The following is an 18971-nucleotide window of genomic DNA, read 5'->3' on the forward strand; positions in this document are numbered from 1 at the left end:
GCTGGTTTTCATCCCTTTTGTGTGGGTTTTGAGTCAGCTTTGGGCTGGAAATTTTTAAAGGACTTGGCAGCCTTGCATGTCTGTCTATCAACCACAAGAGTGATACTGATGTTAGATAAAGATGTTGAGACTGTCAAACCTAGATGTTTCTCTGATCAAAATGACAATTTTTACAAGTATTGAACCTTTATTGGTGCAAAAAACTTCATAAACCAACCTCGAGAAACATAATATAAAAATCTAAAATTGAATTTCATGACCCCTTTAAGTATATCAGCATATATGGTGTTCATCATTAAATAATCCTTATAAAAATATTTTAACAAAAAAGCTTTTCTTCTTATTAATATTTGAAAATCTGTGGTGCAGAAACATGCAGAAAAAGTGTAATATTGAAAAACTTTTTAAAGTATGTACACATTAATCTTACAATGTGTAATCAAAAATACAATTAATCTTACTTGATGTTACACCACATTACATTTTTAGTCATTAAATGCAAACTGTAAAGTTTTTCAAGACCATATGAAGTAACATGAATACAAAAAAAATACATTTCTATAAACTTGCCATATATGTTTTTAAATAGATTTTTAAAAGGGTTTTTTTCCCATCCTTTTGCTTATGGACACTTTTAATGCGTCATTCATCTTCCTCATAATCTCCACACCTTATGGTTATTACATATGCAGAGGCATTATCTCTAAGTGAGAAAGCAAAAGTTTCTAAGCGTAACTTTTTCTCTCTTGACTGGCACTAAATATATCTCAGCCGTGTGTGTGGTCTGCCCCCACATTTATGGGGACAGGATATGTGTCAGGTCCTGTCATCTACTCTCTCTCTGAGAGTGAGGGCCAAGTGAGCGACAGGAAGCCTGTGGTTCAGCGAGCTGCTTTCTGTGCTGATACAGCGCTCTTGACCCTGTTTCTCTTCACTTGTTCAATGCCTTTTTGTGCAGGATCAGGGGCTTAATCTTTACGTGCTTGTTTTCCCATTCTGCAGCACTAGGCTTATGCAAACCACACATGAGTATGCGTCACGTTGTTTGGCTATGAACGTTCATGCTGAACTTGTCCAAAATCCAGGTCAGGGTGTTGTTTATAATTAGATTGATAAATTAATCGAACATATTCAAAAGGACTTTCCCTTCAGTGTGTCCACACACCCACTCTGCCCGCTTCTTTCACACATTTAGCCGTTCTTTCTCCCCTGATCCTCCTTCTAAACTTTCCTCTGCCATGCCTCTGTCAAACTCTCTCTCTCTCTCTCTCTCTTTCTCGTCCCTCCCTCACATTCACTCAGCTTTGAGTCAGAGTTGCAGTTGTCCTCAGTGACAGCCGCAGCAGTTAGAGGAAGTGTTACACAGTGTGCAGCTCTCAGTGTGACTGTTCGGCCAGCACAAGTTTTTATACATGTGGTATATGATGAGTTGAAGGACAAAAGGTAAGGCACTAGACTTCTTTTTCTTCAGTAGACTTCAACATTTTATTGCACTTACAGACAGTTGCTGCTTACTGGAGGTAACCTGTGAAATGTGCTTCTTAGCACTGAGAAACTAAACTGCCGGAAAGTTGCATAGTTACGAGCTGTCTCGGTCACTAAAAAGGGCCCCTTGTTTAGTTTCAGTTCATTTGGTTTACATGTTTTTTTGCACTCGTTCTGGCTTTTTATCGTAGTATTGTTTTTTTCTCTCCTTTTCCCTTTCCTCTTTCTAGTTTTTAGATTCTGTTGTGACTTAATAGTGTCTTAGCAACGGAGCAGTTAGTTGCATTGCGTTGCTGGTCAGTTATAAACCGTGTCTGAGAGGGTGAAATGAAGGGGAAGTTTTCTTGTGTAATCAGTAGTGGGTAAAAGTGCACCTGAGGCTTTTAGCCTTGGTCATGTGCGAGTGTGTTTGCTTTTTGGTAAACTACCTTAGCTATCAATTACTGTAAACAGTTTACTGTTGCATATAACCATGCCCAAAATAACTTGATATTATCTACTGTTTTATAAGCTCACATATATGCAATTTAAGTGAGATCAGATTTCAGCATCATGAAGTGGAAAATAGAAGAGTGAGTCAGATTAATGTGACCAGCACATTAAAGGGATAGTTCAGCAAAACATTTACTCGTGATCGTGTCATTCCAAACCTGGATGCATTTCTTTCTTCTGTGGAGCACCAAAAAAAAAAAAAAGTATTTTGTAAAATTTTTCTGTTCTTTTTTTTTTCGTTCCATGCAGTCAAATGTTGTTTGGACCCAGATGTTCCACAAATTATGTTCTTTGGTGTTCTGCAGAAGAAAGAAATGGAACAACATGAGAGTGAGTATGATGCCAGAATTTAGTAAATTGTAAATGTAATGTGTTCATTTTCTCTTTTAACTTTATATACTCATTTTCTGAATATTTTTTTGTCTTTGTGTCAGCAGTCACAGTGGTGATTTTTTCAGTTTACCTCGTTATGTAAGGACCAAGCCACAGCATGGCATCCTGGAGAAATTCTAGCAGTATTAATGTTGGGGACTCGGCAGGTGAGCGTTACACCTTTTGGAGAAACTACGAGTAAATTATAAATAACAAAAGGTGACAAATCACTATTTTAATATTTGATTATGCATTTGATACTTTAAAATTTACAGTTCCATTTAAAATTTGGGGACAATAACTTTTTTATGGTTTTAAAGTCACCATGAAATCAAAATTGAAAATTCTTATTTTTTAATGGAATACTGTAGTGTTTATTATAAATAATTTATCCGTGCACTTCATTATTTTTTTTAAAAATCATGTGCCCTCGTAATCTTTAATCAAAAACGTTAACCTCCCCTCCCCCTCAAAACGACTCATCTTCTCTTCCGGTCACGAGCTATGGCGCAAGGGCAGAGCTAGTGACGTGAGAGGTAAACGCTGGGATAAATGACAGGGGGAAAAGCTGAAGCTGATGCTTCACTAGCCAATACTCCAGTCTTCAGTGACATTATAACAGTTATGGCGCTTTTCCACTGCGTGGTACGACTCGGCTCGGCACGGCTCAGTACGCATGCCGACTTTAAAGAAGTCTCTTATGCATACCGGGGCTGTAAAACAGTAATATTGTGAAATATTACAATTTAAAATAACTGTTTTATATTATAAAAAGTTTTAAAATGTAATTTATTCCAGTGATGGCAAAGCTGAATTTTCAGTAGCCAATACTCCAGTCTTCAGTGACATTATAACAGTTATGGCGCTTTTCCACTGCGTGGTACGACTCGGCTCGGCACGGCTCAGTATGCCCTTACTATGGAATAAAAAATATGGGGTGTCTCTTTACATTTCGTTAAAAGTGGCTGTAAATCATCAGCTCCAGTGGTGCAGATGGATTAGTGCTTGTCGTTGGTTTTTTGACGCGATCGACCCGGGTTCGATCCTGCCTTTTGCCGAACTTTTTTTTCTCCCTTTTCAAATCTCGTATCACATCGTAAAGGCATTTATTTTCAATAAAAATTACGGAAATAATCAAAAAGTTGAAAATAAAGTATGGGGTAGGGTTAGGGTAGGTGTAGGGACGGCTTTATTGTATTAATAAGGTGGCATCCATTTAATAATTAAAATTAAAATTATAATTTACACTCAATATGTTATTATTGCATACTGTTTTATAATGTACTACAATACTGAAGTGCAGATAATTGCCACTATTTGCAACAAGTAGTATACTTGATAGTAGAAATCCTGCTATTTTAACATAGTGTAAATAGGTATTTGCACTTAGTGCAAATAGCATATTGCTAAAAATACTGCTATTTTCACTTAGTGTAAATAGAATCCATTGCTAATACGAGATTTGAAAAGGGAGGAAAAAAAAGTTCGGCAAAAGACGGGATCGAACCCCGGTCGATCGTGTCAAAAAGCCAATGACACGCACTTATCCATCTGCACCACTGGAGCTGATGGTTTACAACTACTTTTAATTAAATGTAAATAGACACTCCGTAATTTTTATTCCATAGTAAGGGCAATTCATACAATACATTTAAACTGAGCTACTTTAATACCATCTCCGAACTTTCTACCACGACTCTGCTGTTCTTCGGCTGGTTCTTCCTGTATACGTTGATTGACAGATGTCTCGTCCAGTCAGCGGTGAGTAATCCCAAACCAATGGCGCTGTCTCAAACTATACCTACCTCTTCCGGTCACCGTACAATAGAGTGTGAAGTGAATGAATGTAAGCTTTATGAATGAAAAGTGCGCAAATCAAACACTGCATTGCTCTTGCCTCTCCGCGCATCTTTCATAAATCAGAGCTTGGCAAGAGTAATATCACCTATAATAATACATCATACACGTTCTATTATTTGTATATATTTAAAAGGCAATGATTTAAACCTTAGGCTACGATATGATACGACTGAATAGAATAAGCACAGCGCGATCACCAATCAAACAGCCGCGTTGTGAGTCTCTCAAAAACAAAACCAGCTCTCTCTCAAGAGTAGGCTAATAATCAACTTAGATACAGATACATTTTCTAGGCCTACATGTTTGCATCTTTATCTTTTGCTGGTTTGCGTGGCACACGCACATTTGTTTAGTGAAGTTCAGAAAAAGACTCGCTTAAAGAGTTCTGCGTAATGAAAATGTGTGCATTTAATTAATTCAGTCGTGTTCAAATGATCACTAAACCTTTGTCATGACATCTCTCTGCTTGCATGATAAATATATTTTTAGAAATTAATAATTATTTTAGTTTAACACGGCATACTTGTTCAGTGATAACTATGAAAAAAAAAGATAGTCATAACGGTCTTATCAAGTAACTGTACGACGTTCCAACTGGTTTTATCCGAATGCAGATACGAATAATTTTGTGATTGTTATAGATGCAAATACTGGCTGTTACATGAAAATTAAAATATGTAATGTCATAATTATAAAGTTTTGACAATTTACATATGTAATTGTTGCATTAGGCTATGCATGAATACACGTTTATTGATAAGAACTATTTCATGTCTTTTCATTTACAGTAGCATGAACCACGAGTAGTCGAGTAACTCGAGTATTTTTTAAATAAGAAATCGACTAGCAGAAATCAGTAGTCGTGCAACCCCTAAACAGTTAAAAATAGTATTTTGATTAACTTAAAAACAGTATTTAATGAACTTTGACCCAAACTTTTGAACGGTAGAGTATCTCACACATATCAACTGATTTATATCAGCATTCAAATGCTATGTTGTTGGCTTCTCTTTAAAAAGCTGAATATGCTGCCATTGAATCCGAAATCTACCGTAGCCTGCTAACCATTATGAGAGAAATGGACATTGAGAAACCAGCTGTCAACAAAGGTATGATTCACACTTAAAGATTACACCTAACAAAAGAACACACCTGAAGACCAAACCTAGATGCCATACTTGCTATGCAAAGAATAAGACAAGCTAAAAAAGACACGGTTTCTTTAAGAACCACAATCTGCAATCTAATCATTAGTGTCATCTGTTGAAGTTGCGTATAAAGGCCATGTCAAAAATTCACACTACTCTGTAAGCATGAGTATCATGCAACAACTGGGGTGCCAGTCTCAAGTTGCAGTATCAATACACAAAATGTGTTGCATACATATTCTAGTTTGGTGTATATAAGAGCTGTTCAATTTTGTTCATTCTGCAGGGATGCTAAGATGGACATTACATAAGAAAGTGCAGAACAGTTCTCTCAGGAGTCTGGCTTTGGTGAGAGTGGCCATCAAGGAACTAGAAAGAGTGAGTCACCAGTTTCTATGGCATAATGCTTGTTGAAATATTGCATTACAATTCCCATTTTAGTGAGCTGACAAAATAGTTCAAGCATGTTCTGTTAGTATGACCTACAGTATCCCTCAGAAGTGAGTACACCCTGTCACGGTGCGTGCGGGGAGATGAAGCGAGGACTCAATTGCAGTTACTGTATTTAGTGTTTATTATGACAACATTATTTGAAGGTACTTGCCTAAGAAGCTTGAAATGATTATCTGTTGCTACTGTCACTATAAAGAGTTCGTTTATTATAATAATAGTTAACAATTACAGGATAATTAACTACTAAAAACAGTTAATTAACACATAAGTAATGATGATTTTACTTAATTTCACAAAGAACACAAAGAAAAGCTGTAGGCTGTGAATGAATTATAGAATGATTTATATGAATTAGTGAATGATTGGATGGATAGATAGTAAACATGATTTTCCTTGTTTTCGTATACAGGCTGAAAGAACTGACTGCAAGAATCATCTAATTCCTCTACTTAATACACTTATATATGCTGTGATGCAGGTAAAAGAAAGGATGGCTACTCTTACAGCTTTTAACTGTCCTTAATTTTACTTTTAGACTAGTGATTCTCAGCTGGTTTTGAATCAGGATCCAGATATTTCATCAAGTGGGAATTAAAGACAACACCAAAATTGTTTTCTTTGAGATCAAACATTGAAATGTGTTAATATTACGATTTTTTTTATTTATTTGAACTTATATAGCATATTTAGCAAACATATCAGAACAGACCAACCAGATGAAAAGCACTGTTTTAGACACTGGCTCATTTACCTGGTTAAAGATGTCTTGGAGGGGAGTCTGAGGGTTTGTTCACTTACACAGAAGTGTCATTTCCAGAAATATGTTGCTCAGTTCAATCAATTTGCACCCTCTGAAAAACATTTGTTTTAAAATGAAAATGTTGTTATCATGTGTCCATTCTTATCAGAATATCATTTAAATTTGAACCCAGTCCCCTTGTATGCTAAACAAAAACTGTAGAAGCCACCAACATTCTGCATGACATCCTTCCTTGTGTTTCTTTGCAGACAGTATACATACCTGATGACCTCTATAAAAGAGTTTATGACTTCTGCAAGAGGTTGTTGACTCTGCCTCAGCCGTACTGCACTGTGGGCCTTAGTTATGCTGGCCAAATGAAAGCAGAACGACTTGCTCCAGGTTTGTTACTTTCCTCAAACAAAATATGATCATCTCTCCTGATCTTAGTTTTTCTTTTGGCTTGTAGCCAAGAAAAACGTATCAGTCATTAAAGTCATAAAGAAGAAAACATGATCCCTGTGAGTATGACGTGCATTTTTTTTCTTTTCTCATAGGCCTTTTGTATCAGAAAATGATAATTGCAGAACAAAATCTGAAAAATGAACACTATCCTCAGCAGGAAAGGTGAGTCAATGTCTCTGCGTCAATGTGATCTCAAAACGTATTGAACACTTCACTAAAGTCATATTTAAAATGTTTAAACATTTTTTTTAAATTCAGCCCAGTTAGGAGTGAATCAGATCAATGTTTCTCTCTCTCTCTCTGTGAATAATTGTGTTTGTGAGTTTTTGATGGCTGTGTTCTGTGCCATGTTCAGGGTGTTTGTGTTTGCGGATCCTGCAGTATTTTCCGAGTCTCTTAGCACTGTTCTGAAGGCTGACATTGAGGCTCAAGGAATGTTCCGGAACCCGTTGAGCTTGATGCGCTGTGTAGTGCAGCACAGTCTTCAGGCGGCACTGGGAGAGGATTGTCACGGGCCCTCTCTCAATGATGCTTTGCAGGTCAGTGATGTTGTCTAGAAAAGCTAGTTGTGGACTAGCATAGCCCAGAAGTTCACTAACAAATCTTAGATCCTGAAACTGACAAATGAATATCGAAGTATCCAAGTAATGCATACAGAGATAAAACATTATGATGCTGCATAAATGATACGATAACTTTTTCTGCACTTTTTTCATTGTTTGTTGCACATATCTGGTAAAACAATGTAATATAAGCTAGGCACAATTGAAGAAGTTTGGGATCAGTAAGATTTTTTAAAATAAATTAATTTTATTCAGAAAGGATGCATTGAATTGATGAAAAGTGACTTTACATGGTTACAAATCATTTTTATTTTCATTGGGAACTTTCTAATCATCAAAACATCTTGAAAAAAAACACATTCTCCACAAAAACATTAAGCAGCAGTCGACGCCGATAGCCTTATGGGCAACTCGCCGACATACAGCGCCATTGCGCAACGGATGTCCCGTGTTCAAATCCCAACTCTAGGACCTTTCCCGATTCCGTCCCTATCTCTCTCCCACTTGGCTGTCTGTCAATTCTGATCTGTCTTGTCAAAATAAAGGCAAAAATGCCAAAAATAAATCTTTAAAAGAAAAAATATTAAGCAGCAATACTTTTTTTCAACTGTTGTAATAAATGTTTCTTAAGAGGCAAATTGGAAAATTGGTATTATTTTGAAGGATGTGACACTGAAGACTGGAGTGGCTGGAGTGAAAATTCAGCTTTGCCATCACAGGAATAAATTAAATTTTAAAATATATTAAAATATTGCTTTTTACTGTTACTTTGTTATTCATCAAAAAAAGCAGCCTTGGTGAGCAAAAGAGACAATAAAACAATAAGAATTCATACCGACCCCAAACTTTTGAATGGTAGTCCTGTAGTAGGTCCTGTTATGTATTTGTTATGTATCTGCATGTCTGTACATAGATCTGGTATGAATTATACACTTTTCTGATATACCCCATATGCCAGTCGTCCACAGTCACACTCAGAATTTATGTTTTCTATGCAGCACCATTTATCACAGGCTTCTGTATGAGTAAGAGTCAAGAGTACAAGTATTCAGATGTTACATTTTGTCACAGCAACCAGCTGTGAATCAGAAATGATCTCTGGGACATGGTGCAACATGCCATTTTGCTCTTACCTAGTCAAAACTGTCCCTCTGCTAAAAAGTTTATGTGAAGAGAAAGGATTAATTATTCTAAATGAATAGGAAATGGTCTGTACCTACATTTAACCTGTGTATAACAGTCTAAGTACTCTATAATTTTAGTTGTGAGACTATACAATGATGGAGACAAAGGGTGAGCATTTATTGCAGGTCAGCATCTCTCGGTCTCTGTCCAAACGTTAGCTGTCTGCAGTTTATTTTCAGAAAACTCAAAGCAACAGGACAGGACATCCACAGGACATCCCATATGTGTCTGTCTGAATTATGGCTGTATGTTTGTGTGTGCATCTGCATGTGTGATTTCATGCTGTGTGGCTTTCTGTGTAAGTGTTTGTGTGTCTGATTACCTGTCTGTGCATATGTCAGAATATGGACCAGGATGTGGAGTCGTACTTTAATGAAGTGCTTGCAACAGTAGACCAGAGCGCAGACAGTAACAGAGGTGATCGGGGTCAGACCAGACAGAAACTACAAGAGTTATACTTACAGATCCTCCGTGACACCAAGAAAGGTATGCTACAAAACTATTCTATTCTATTCTATTCTATTCTATTCTATTCTATTCTATTCTGCACTGTTTCTATATTCTTATCTACGCTCTCTCACAAACACAAACAAATACTCTTGACCAACTCCATCTGTACCAAAATAGCTTTTTTCCTCTAATAAAAGACCTAGATATTTTTTATTTTTTCCTCCTTTTTTGTTATCCAACTTGTGTAGCCGGATCAGAAAGCAGGATTTGTTTGTGGTGTCATTGTGACGGGTTTGGGGTTTCAGGTCTATTGTCCAGTGGCTCCCTGTGCTATGTTCCACTTCCCAATCCGGAGATGAGTTTCCATCTGTGGTGGGAGGAAGAGGAGCTCTGTAAGTGGAATTCATTTACAAAAATGTCTTGGCAGGGACTATTTGTACTAATAGTGTTGCAAGATCATTATAATTAATAAGTAATAATCAAAATTAGTTGTGCCAGATACTATTTGCACCTCAGTGTATTGTAGTAAAAGAGTACAACAGTATGCAGTAATAACAACATAGTCATTGCACAATTATTAAAATCATAAATGAATGCTTCCTTGTTGGGACCTTACTTGTCCCTATCCCTAAAGCCCTCCCTATACCTACCCCAACCTGCAGATCAGTAAAGGTGTCCTCATAGGTCCAGGAAGGACCACATCCAGTTTCAAGTATAGGCCTAGTAAATGCTTGTTAAAACCTTTATTTCCACTATTAAATACCCGTTAGTGCTTTATAAGCACATGTTGAATATTTTCTTATTTTTTAATTTAATATAAACAAGCTGATATGTGATAGGAATAAGTTTGGAATTGGAAAAAAGTGGATTCGATCTTGCGCCAAATGTGACGAGTGTCCTTAACTCTCCATGTCTTTGTCCCAGCTACTGATTTGCTTTCTTTTGTTAGTGTGTGTGTTAGTGTTAATAGCCTTTGACATTGATTGATTGATTGATTGATTGATTGATTGACTGATTGCATTGAATGCATTGATTGACTACAGACTTTGGTCTCTTGGTGAATCTGAGCATAGTTTATGACATTGTTGAGATCTGAAACTCTAAAGGAGATTCCAGTGAGATTACTACACTGCAAAATAATTTTTTTTTTTTTTCAGGAAACATAAGTATTTTTTTTTAAATTCTTTTTTAAATTTTAAAAACTTTTATTAAAGTCAGAAATTAGACATTAGAGTATAGCAAGAAAAGTATTTTTAGGGTTAAATCACACAGAAATAGATCTTAGCATACATGAATTCATCTAAACCCAAGAGAGTTGAGGCTATTCACAAAAATACAACATTTCTTTTCATCCTGTCTGCCCACAGGGAGAGAACTGGCCAAATTCATCCGTTCTGGATCGTTCAGTGAAAGCCTGATGAGTTCAGAGGACTTCTATATGTCTGACTTACCCACAGACCTCAACTCAGACATGCCACGGTACTCTGTCATGTCGACGGACAGTGGTATAGAGCGTGACATGCAGGGACCTGAGGCTTCTGACATGGAATTTCCTGGAGGAAGAACCTTAAAGCCTGAAATTACCAGTGGGCGACTGTCACGGCGTGGAGGAATTAAGGTGAAGCCGTCTGTCACCGACAGCATGGCTCTGATGCAGGACGCACTGGAGGAGACGGGCACAGCTGGCAGCAGTGGCACACTGCAGAGGAGAGCAGGAAATAGTAGTACCACCTTGCCCAAGGAAGAACGGGACTACACTGCTAAAATAGTGGTGATGGGAGATGACCGGGCAGTGGGAAGGCTAGCCAGGGCATACTACTGGTTAAGGTAGGAGATATTACAGTACTGGTATTACCGGTATTGTAAATTAATTCAGAAATGTCATTACATTTTTGGGAGTTGCATCTCATGACATTTTTTTTAAATGAACTAAGCTTGCCATATCACAATCATGTAAAATATCTGATATTTTAAGAGACATATTGAATTTGACACATAATCATGGGGGTCTGAAGTGGTCCTTTTCATGTAATTTTCTCGTTTTATGCTTTTTTGCATGTTTTCTGCACCACATGATTCTGTTGATTATACCAAATTATTTTTTTATATCAATAAGAGTGATGTTCTTTCTTAGAAATAATGATAAAATATTTCACTAAACTACTTAAAGGGTTAGTTCACCCAAAAATGAAAATTAGCCCATGTTTTACTCACCCTCAAGGTGTATATGACTTTCTTCTTTCAGAGGAATCCAATCAGAGTTATATTTTTAAAAATGTCCTGACTCTTCCAAGCTTTATAATGGCAGTGGGTGGGTGTTTTCATTCAACAGTCCAAAAGAAGTCCAATAAAGTGCTTCCATCCATAATAAAAAATGCCTCACATGGCTCCGGGGGGGTGAATAAAGACCTCCTGTAGAAAATCAATGAATTTTTGTAAGAAAATTATCCATATTTAAAACGTTATAAACCGTTTTCTCTAGCTTGCGCTAAATGTCGTACGAAAGAAACTGTCGTCTGAAAAAAGAAAGTCATATACACCTAGGATGCCTTGAGGGTGAGTAAATCACAGGCTAATTTTTTATTTTTGGGTGAACTAACCTTTTAATAAGGTTACTCTCTTCAGTAATTTCATCCTTTAATGAGGCTTGTTCATTATAATGTAATACAGTTGTTTGGACAGTTGTATCTGACATTTTTGGAATTACTTGACTTGAAGGAGACAAGTTAATATTCCTGAAAAAGGCTTGAAGCAGGGACAACATTCAAATAAACTCTCGATTAAAAGTAACTTGGCTTGTGGGGTTGGTATAGAATAAACATACTGTACAGAGTACAGACCCTACAAACCGATCATTTCAATTATTATCTATTGAAGAAGCCTCTTATTTCTTTGTAATAAGGACGTTTTCTGTATGTTTCCTTGTTCTAAGACCATCAGATCCCTAAATGCTTTCACACCTTTGTGTTTAGGGTTCTGTTATGATTGAATTCAGTTTCGAACAACAACATTTTGGCTTTGCTTCACAGGAAACGGGAAGCCAGGAGACGGTTTCTTACTATGAAAGTCAACCTACAGATGTACTACATCCCTGTTGCTCGCCAGTCGTCTACATCCTCTCCTGTGAAGGTAAATACCCTTTCCTTCTCTTGGAAGCTTCAGCAAGTGTACTGAGATGAATACTGATTACTTTCATCAAAAAAAGTTTCTTCCATTTTTAGCAGAACTAGCATGATCTTACAGAATATCTGTTTTAGGAGAATCTGCCCTCTACAAGCAATAACATCTGTGCTCTCGGCTCTTATCTTGGAATGGTGGATCCGTGGTACGATTGCAATGTCTGTAGTCTTGGACAGATGATTCCTGATCTTGCAAGAATGGTATGTCAAAAGATGGGCAGATATTTAGCATATTAGCCATACTTTGGTAAGAAATATGAGCGTACATGTATTTTTAGGAGATTATGTCAGTCAGTATGGAATGAGGAAGTTTGAAAGTTTCTCTTTCAGGTATTTTTTTTTTTCTCGAGCATTTCCTTGTGTAAATGCAAAGCTAGCAACTGTTCATTGTGAAAAACATGTTCCTCTTACCAAATTTGGCTTACACATTCATTTTTTCCAAATTTGTTAGGCTGTTTATTGATTTGTATATTAAGAAGTTTGTGAATAGTTTAATCCCAGATATATTTACATTACCATGCTCATGACATATCTGCAGATAAGCATACTTTTGTAAGGTCCACACGACTGGCCCTATGGAGGTATCCAATGGTGGATGAAGGTTTCCTGCGTGTTCGGTCATTTCAGTGCGCAAAGTTATTAAATTTAGGTTCAATTCAAATCTGACTCCATTTTATTATCTAATCTGACTCCATTTATTCACTGCATTTGAATTAGAATGTCAATTATTATTGTTCATTTATAGGATATTTTATCTAGACATCTGATTATTCTATTTATTCTTTAATATTATTGTACTCGTTCATTCGGGTGCTCATGTCGCTCAAAGATATCACTTCAGCCGTTAGCGTATCTTAAGGTCACATTCTCGTCAGTCTTGGTTATTAGACAGAGGTAATTGGCTAATACTTTAGACGGCCGCTCCTATGCTTGCTCATTCTAAAAGTACTTTTAATTAGCCCCCATAGATTTGTACACACTTGAATAAAGCAACATTATTTCTAGTCAGAGGTCACGACCACTATTATAAACCGACCAACATTACTTACCCTGGCTTTGGTATGGTCATGCCATGGTTTCCCCATGTACACTTAGATAGAATAATATTACAATAAACAGAGGTTAGGCTCACACTATTTAGGCTGATTGAACAACATCCAGTTGACCTAAACGGAAATTCCCTATAAGCCCCTACAATCTAAGTACACTTGAACTAATACCAAGTGTTAGCCGGATTTCTAAAGATACAGTTGGTGTGCCCTATGCTCCATCTCAACTGAATTTTAGTCCGTTACTAACCTGACGCAGAAAGTGCAGTAACAAGGATGCAATGTAATCTACTAGAGTCAATAATTACAGAGTAAAACAGAATAAAATCAAATGTAACAATTTATTATCAGTTAGGTAAATAGGCATTATGCCAATTACATAGCCAATTTTAAGAGATTAAATCATATCAATACAAACATCAAACTCTCAAAGATAAATCTAAGAGTAGAAGATGCATACCTGACCTTAGAAAATACCTTAGAGAGGTGTACTCTCTTTAAGTACACTTAAGTTACCTTTTATTTCTTTAATGTATTTTATCTGCAAGTACAGTTTTTTTTTTTTTAATACATAAGTACACTACAAGTGCACATTCAAGTCATCAAACATCACTCCCAAAGAATGATGTCAGTATAACTTTAAATTATAATTAATTTAAAATGCAAATGGTTTTGCTTTGTTTTATTTTTAATCTTCCAGTCCAGCACTGGCAAACCACAAGAATGTGACCTTTTCTTAGCTGACGTCATCTCGTATTACGTGCGTATGGGACAACAGCCGGTGTACTTCAACATGTACTACATTAAGGTGAGAATGAATGCCCTTTTGTACTGTTTTACGTAATTAGTTTTTTTCAGCTATAATGGCATGAGTTTCAGGTGTAATTTAGTCACCAAGTAAGCTTGCATGTAGAAGAAACAAGTTTTTTTTTTGTTTTTTACTCTTAAGTTTGCAATAAATATGTTATATACAAATAAGCATAAAAGATGTGAAAGCAGTATAAAAAGAAGAGAAAGTACTGAGCCACAGTTCAAGCTCAGAAGGTCAAGCTGTTTATTACCTTATTTAAGCTGTTGAATGATCTACAGAACACTTTTTGAAATATAACATACCATTCTTGTTTTTATTTTATATTCTATTTTTGCAGATTTACTTTTCCAGCAAGTCCAAAGAACCTGTGGAAGAAGTTTTTGTCACAGACCTGGAAGTGGATTTTCCAGAGTTTAGAAAGGCCCAAGCTGCACATAAAGGTATTCAATAACCACATTTGGGATAAGTACAGCCATTGCCACCCCAAATTTAGGCCAGCAGTTCATTCAGCCAATATTTACAGCCAACATTCTTTCCTTAGACACTGTCAAACAGAGGAAGATGCCTGCTGAGCTTTGTGGAGCACTGATCTCGTTTAGCTACTTAAAAGTAAGTATCACTTGTGCTGTCTTTGTTGTTATCAGAGTATTTTTCATGTACCTTGTCACATACAATATGACTGGTGTTGCTGATTGGTCGGTTTTCCAGTCAGTGACGTTCTTAAGTCACAAAGAAACATTCAGGATTTTTTTATAGAATTAAAAATTAAGTGACCAGCAAATCTTAGTTGACCTCATATGGCCCTTCACATTCCTTTTAGGTGTCGCTAAGCAACCGGGAGATTGAGAGAGGGTTCTCACTCAGAACCACAGGCGCCCAGATTTCAGCAATACCACAAAACAAAACTGAAGGTAAAGTTACATGATTTGACTGAAAAGGTATTTGTTTTTGTTAATCAATTTAGATAAACATTAACTTCAACCTGAACAATTTTAAATAAATCACTATTTTACTTCCCACTTTGTAGATCTCAACTGTCTCATGGTCACTTTCAGTGACACAAAGCCAAAGAGTATCACGGTAGGTCTGGCTAAGCCAAAACTGTACAAAATGAGAAAACTACATACTTTTCTTTCTTTCTTTTTTTTTCGGAAAATATATTTTATATATATTTGCCGTGCTTGCACAGGTTCTGCGCGATCTTCTTCACTAATGTTCTCTGGGTCTCAATCGGGCTCGAAGCAATATAGACGACGTCATTGTTTACAATACAACCGGAGCACATGTCGCTGAGGCAAGGGGCGGGACATTTAGACGTGCACTAGAGGAGGTTTAGCCAATCACAACACACTAGGCTAGCTAACCAATCTGAGCTCATTGTGTTTTTCTGAGGGAGGGGCTTCATAAAAGCAGGAAATGATCAGCGCGTTTATAGGAGAAGGGACAGAGCGGTGTGGAATAAAGGTAAATTGTGTGAAAAATAATGTTGTTTTTTTTTAAACGAAGCATTAACACATTAGACTGCACCCCAATAACACAATCAAGCCTAGAAAAAAAAACAGTCAACCACCCCTTTAACTCTCTACTTTTATGTTGTTGGATTGTAACTGTGAAGCGTTTTAGCTCGGCTGTCATGAGAAGTAAATGCAACTTATATCTGATTAAGTTCAGATATTTATGCTGTGATTTGTTTCTTTTTTTAGGAGACAAAAATCAGAACATGCAATTTTAAATTGAAGACGCCAGACAAATCAACATTCACAGTACGTTTGGACAAAGACTTTCGAAGGAAATTTATGAACGTTGAGAGGTGAGAAATCAGTGCTTTTTCTGCTCATGTTATCATTTTAATTAAGAGGTTCATTACCTACACTACCATTCAAAAGTGTGAGGTTGGTAAGATGTTTTAGTATTTTGGAAAGAAGTCTCTTATGCAGCCCTATACCAAGGCTGCATTTATTTGTTCAAAATACAGTGAAAACAGTAGTACACTCTTAAAAATAAAGGTGCTTCACAATGCCATAGAAGAACCTTTTTTTTTGTCTAAATGGTTCCATAAAGAACCTTTAACATCTGAAGAAGGTTCTTCAGGTTATAAAAAGGTAAGAAAGAGATGGTTCTTTAAAGAACCTTTGACTGAATGGTTCTTTGTGGAACCAAAAACGGTTCTTCTATGGCATCGCTGTGAAGAACCTTTATTTTTAAGAGTGTATTGTAAAATATTATTACTATTTCAAATAACTGTTTTTTTATATTTTTTTTATTTTAATATAATTAAAAATTTAATTTATTCCTGTGATGGCAAAGCTAAATTATCAGCAGCCATTACTTTAGTCTTAAGGGTCACATGATCTTTCAGAAATCACTCTAATAATGCTGATTTTATGCTCAAGAAACATTTATTCTTATTATAAATTTTTCAAACCGTTATGCTGCTTCATATTTTTGTGGAAACCCTGATACATTTTTTCAGGATTTTTGATTAATAGAAAGTTTAATAGAACAGCATTTAGAACAACAAATAAATCTTTTGTAACATTATACATGTCTTTATTGTCACATTTGATGAATTTAATGCATTATTGCTAAATAAAAGTATTCATTTGTTTCCCCAAAAAAATCTGAAAGACCTAAAACTTTTGAATGGTGGAGTATTTAACATTTTTCCATAAAGAATAACATCTGAAGAAGGTTCTTCAGGTTATAAAAAGGTAAGAAAGAGATGGTTCTTTAAAGAACCTTTGACTGAATGGTTCTTTGTGGAACCAAAAACGGTTCTTCTATGGCATCGCTGTGAAGAACCTTTATTTTTAAGAGTGTATTGTAAAATATTATTACTATTTCAAATAACTGTTTTTTTATATATTTTTTATTTTAATATAATTAAAAATTTAATTTATTCCTGTGATGGCAAAGCTAAATTATCAGCAGCCATGACTCCAATCTTCAATGGGACATGATCCTTCATAAATCATTAAAATATGTTGATTTGGTGCTCAAGTAACAGTTTTTACTATTGTCACACTTCAAAAGTACAGCATATTATTTGTAATAGAATTTTTTTGTAACAACAAAACAATTTTGCTGTCACTGTGGATTAATGTAATGCATCTTTGCAAAATAAAAGTATTACGTATGAAAAAAAAACTCTTACTGACCCCAAACTTTTGAACAGTAGTGTACAGTATTCTTACAACAATTAGATTAACTTGATTTAAAGAATAATTAAGACATAGAGTTAGAATGAAGAATAAAAAATGCCTTCTTCTGGTCTCAGAGTGATACAGATTAGATGAAACATTGATTTCTTTGCATTGTACTATATTTTCTAACACAGCATTGAGGTTGCTCCATGTCGAGACCCTGGATATTACGTTCAAAAATCCTTGAAGTCAAAGTTCATGGCAGAAGGTAACAGCGATGCTGGACTGAGCAAATACATGAGCAAAGGATTGACTCTGCCCATCAACACATTTGCTGGAATAATCGACTAAACGAACAAGGATCGGGATGGAGGCTGCTAGCTGTCAACATAAAGGCCAGTTCTGGACTCTTGCAGTATGTGTATTGTGTTTTAAACAATGCACTGTGCAGTAGTGTCGCCATGGGATCAAATGATCAGCTAAGACACTTCACCAAGCAGGTTTTACTGCAATATATACTTTTATCTGTGAATCACAAGTTGATCGGTCCAGGAAGTATTTTAATGTGTAACACAGCTAACTCACTAACACTAATGCAGGCATGGTATTGAGTTTCTCAAAGACGTAGGATTTACTTGAACTTGTTTTCTGCTTTAACAATCAACCTGCTCCTTAATATGTACACATTAAGTGTATGTGAAGAAGAGAATTCTCCACACACTGCCAGGCTTTCATCTGGATTTTCCAGCAGAAAAACAGAGTAACTGTTTATTACAGTATAATGCAGGTGCAGTGGTTCGTTAGTATGTCTGTATAACATAAAATATATGCCATATGACCAAGTGTTTCAGAGAAACTGACATTACCTTAATGATTTGCACTTCTTTGATACATTCTTTGTTTTATGCTTTTATTTTTATCCCACTATACATGTTTACAAATTTAGGACCTTCCATAAGAAGGTTTTATAGCATCAAAAACATGTTTAAAATTAAAAAGCATAAATGATATGTATTTTAATTACTGTCTATGAACAGCACTATTGTTACACAAAAGGTTCAAGCTTTGAAAGGTTGTGTTGTGCATTAAGCTGGTCAAGAGTCAAAGTCTTTCTTTAACACAATAATTAGTGGTGCCAATATTTTAATCTTCCTTACATCAATCTCTGTACATTCTGAATTATATTTTGGGGTTCTTTTCCAGCGGTTCTGATCTGATGCCAATAATCCCAGTCTTCCGGTTATGCCAGGCATTTATTTTAAAGAACAAACATGATCACAATAATATGATTATCCAACCTAATTCAGTTCTATTTCTTTTAGATTTATGGCATTAATTTATGCCAAAAGTTTGCACAATTGTTGATTTTACCTCTTGTTTTGTAAATATTGTGATTTGATTTTGTAAATACATATGCTAAATAAATGTAGCATTTTCAAATGATTGCAACAAACTTGAGTCCAGATTTATTAACACAGTTACGATGTTTAAAACTTTAAAAAAAAAAATTTGTAAGAAGAAGCATTAGGAAATAAACTTGAAGCTACCCTGACCGCACAAAAATGTTGTTGTTGTTG

The 18971-nt window shown here is 35.8% G+C and overlaps 1 protein-coding gene across 5 annotated transcripts; it reads left to right on the top strand.

The window, feature by feature from the left end:
• The first annotated feature begins 1332 nt into the window (after positions 1-1332).
• LOC107733914 (phosphoinositide 3-kinase regulatory subunit 6-like) lies at positions 1333-18760 on the top strand. 5 transcript variants are annotated; one of them, XM_016545763.1, is made up of 21 exons: positions 1333-1443; positions 2227-2307; positions 2412-2516; positions 5229-5318; positions 5644-5735; positions 6220-6288; positions 6819-6951; positions 7107-7176; positions 7370-7553; positions 9104-9248; positions 9518-9604; positions 10580-11039; positions 12242-12341; positions 12470-12592; positions 14141-14248; positions 14589-14691; positions 14793-14860; positions 15072-15162; positions 15279-15331; positions 15955-16061; positions 17589-18760. In XM_016545763.1, exons 3-21 carry the CDS (start codon positions 2468-2470, stop codon positions 17743-17745), a joined length of 2289 nt encoding a protein of 762 aa, XP_016401249.1. In that variant the 5' UTR covers positions 1333-1443; positions 2227-2307; positions 2412-2467; the 3' UTR covers positions 17746-18760. The 5 variants fall into 5 exon arrangements, with proteins under 5 accessions (XP_016401249.1, XP_016401250.1, XP_016401251.1 ...); XM_016545764.1 differs by having other exon boundaries at positions 2415-2516; XM_016545765.1 differs by lacking the exon at positions 2227-2307.
• The last annotated feature ends 211 nt before the right edge of the window (positions 18761-18971 follow it).

The sequence above is a fragment of the Sinocyclocheilus rhinocerous genome, unplaced genomic scaffold (genome assembly GCF_001515625.1).
Source record: "Sinocyclocheilus rhinocerous isolate Xijiao unplaced genomic scaffold, SAMN03320098_v1.1 scaffold550, whole genome shotgun sequence".
NCBI lineage: Eukaryota > Metazoa > Chordata > Actinopteri > Cypriniformes > Cyprinidae > Sinocyclocheilus > Sinocyclocheilus rhinocerous.

Bases quoted from the DNA above. Each gene is read 5' to 3' on its own strand.
- LOC107733914 (XM_016545763.1), top strand. From the start codon at position 2,468: ATGGCATCCTGGAGAAATTCTAGCAGTATTAATGTTGGGGACTCGGCA. The intron at 2,517-5,228 runs GTGAGCGTTACA...CTCTTTAAAAAG, and splicing joins TAATGTTGGGGACTCGGCAG to CTGAATATGCTGCCATTGAA. The intron at 12,593-14,140 runs GTATGTCAAAAG...TTAATCTTCCAG, and splicing joins TTCCTGATCTTGCAAGAATG to TCCAGCACTGGCAAACCACA.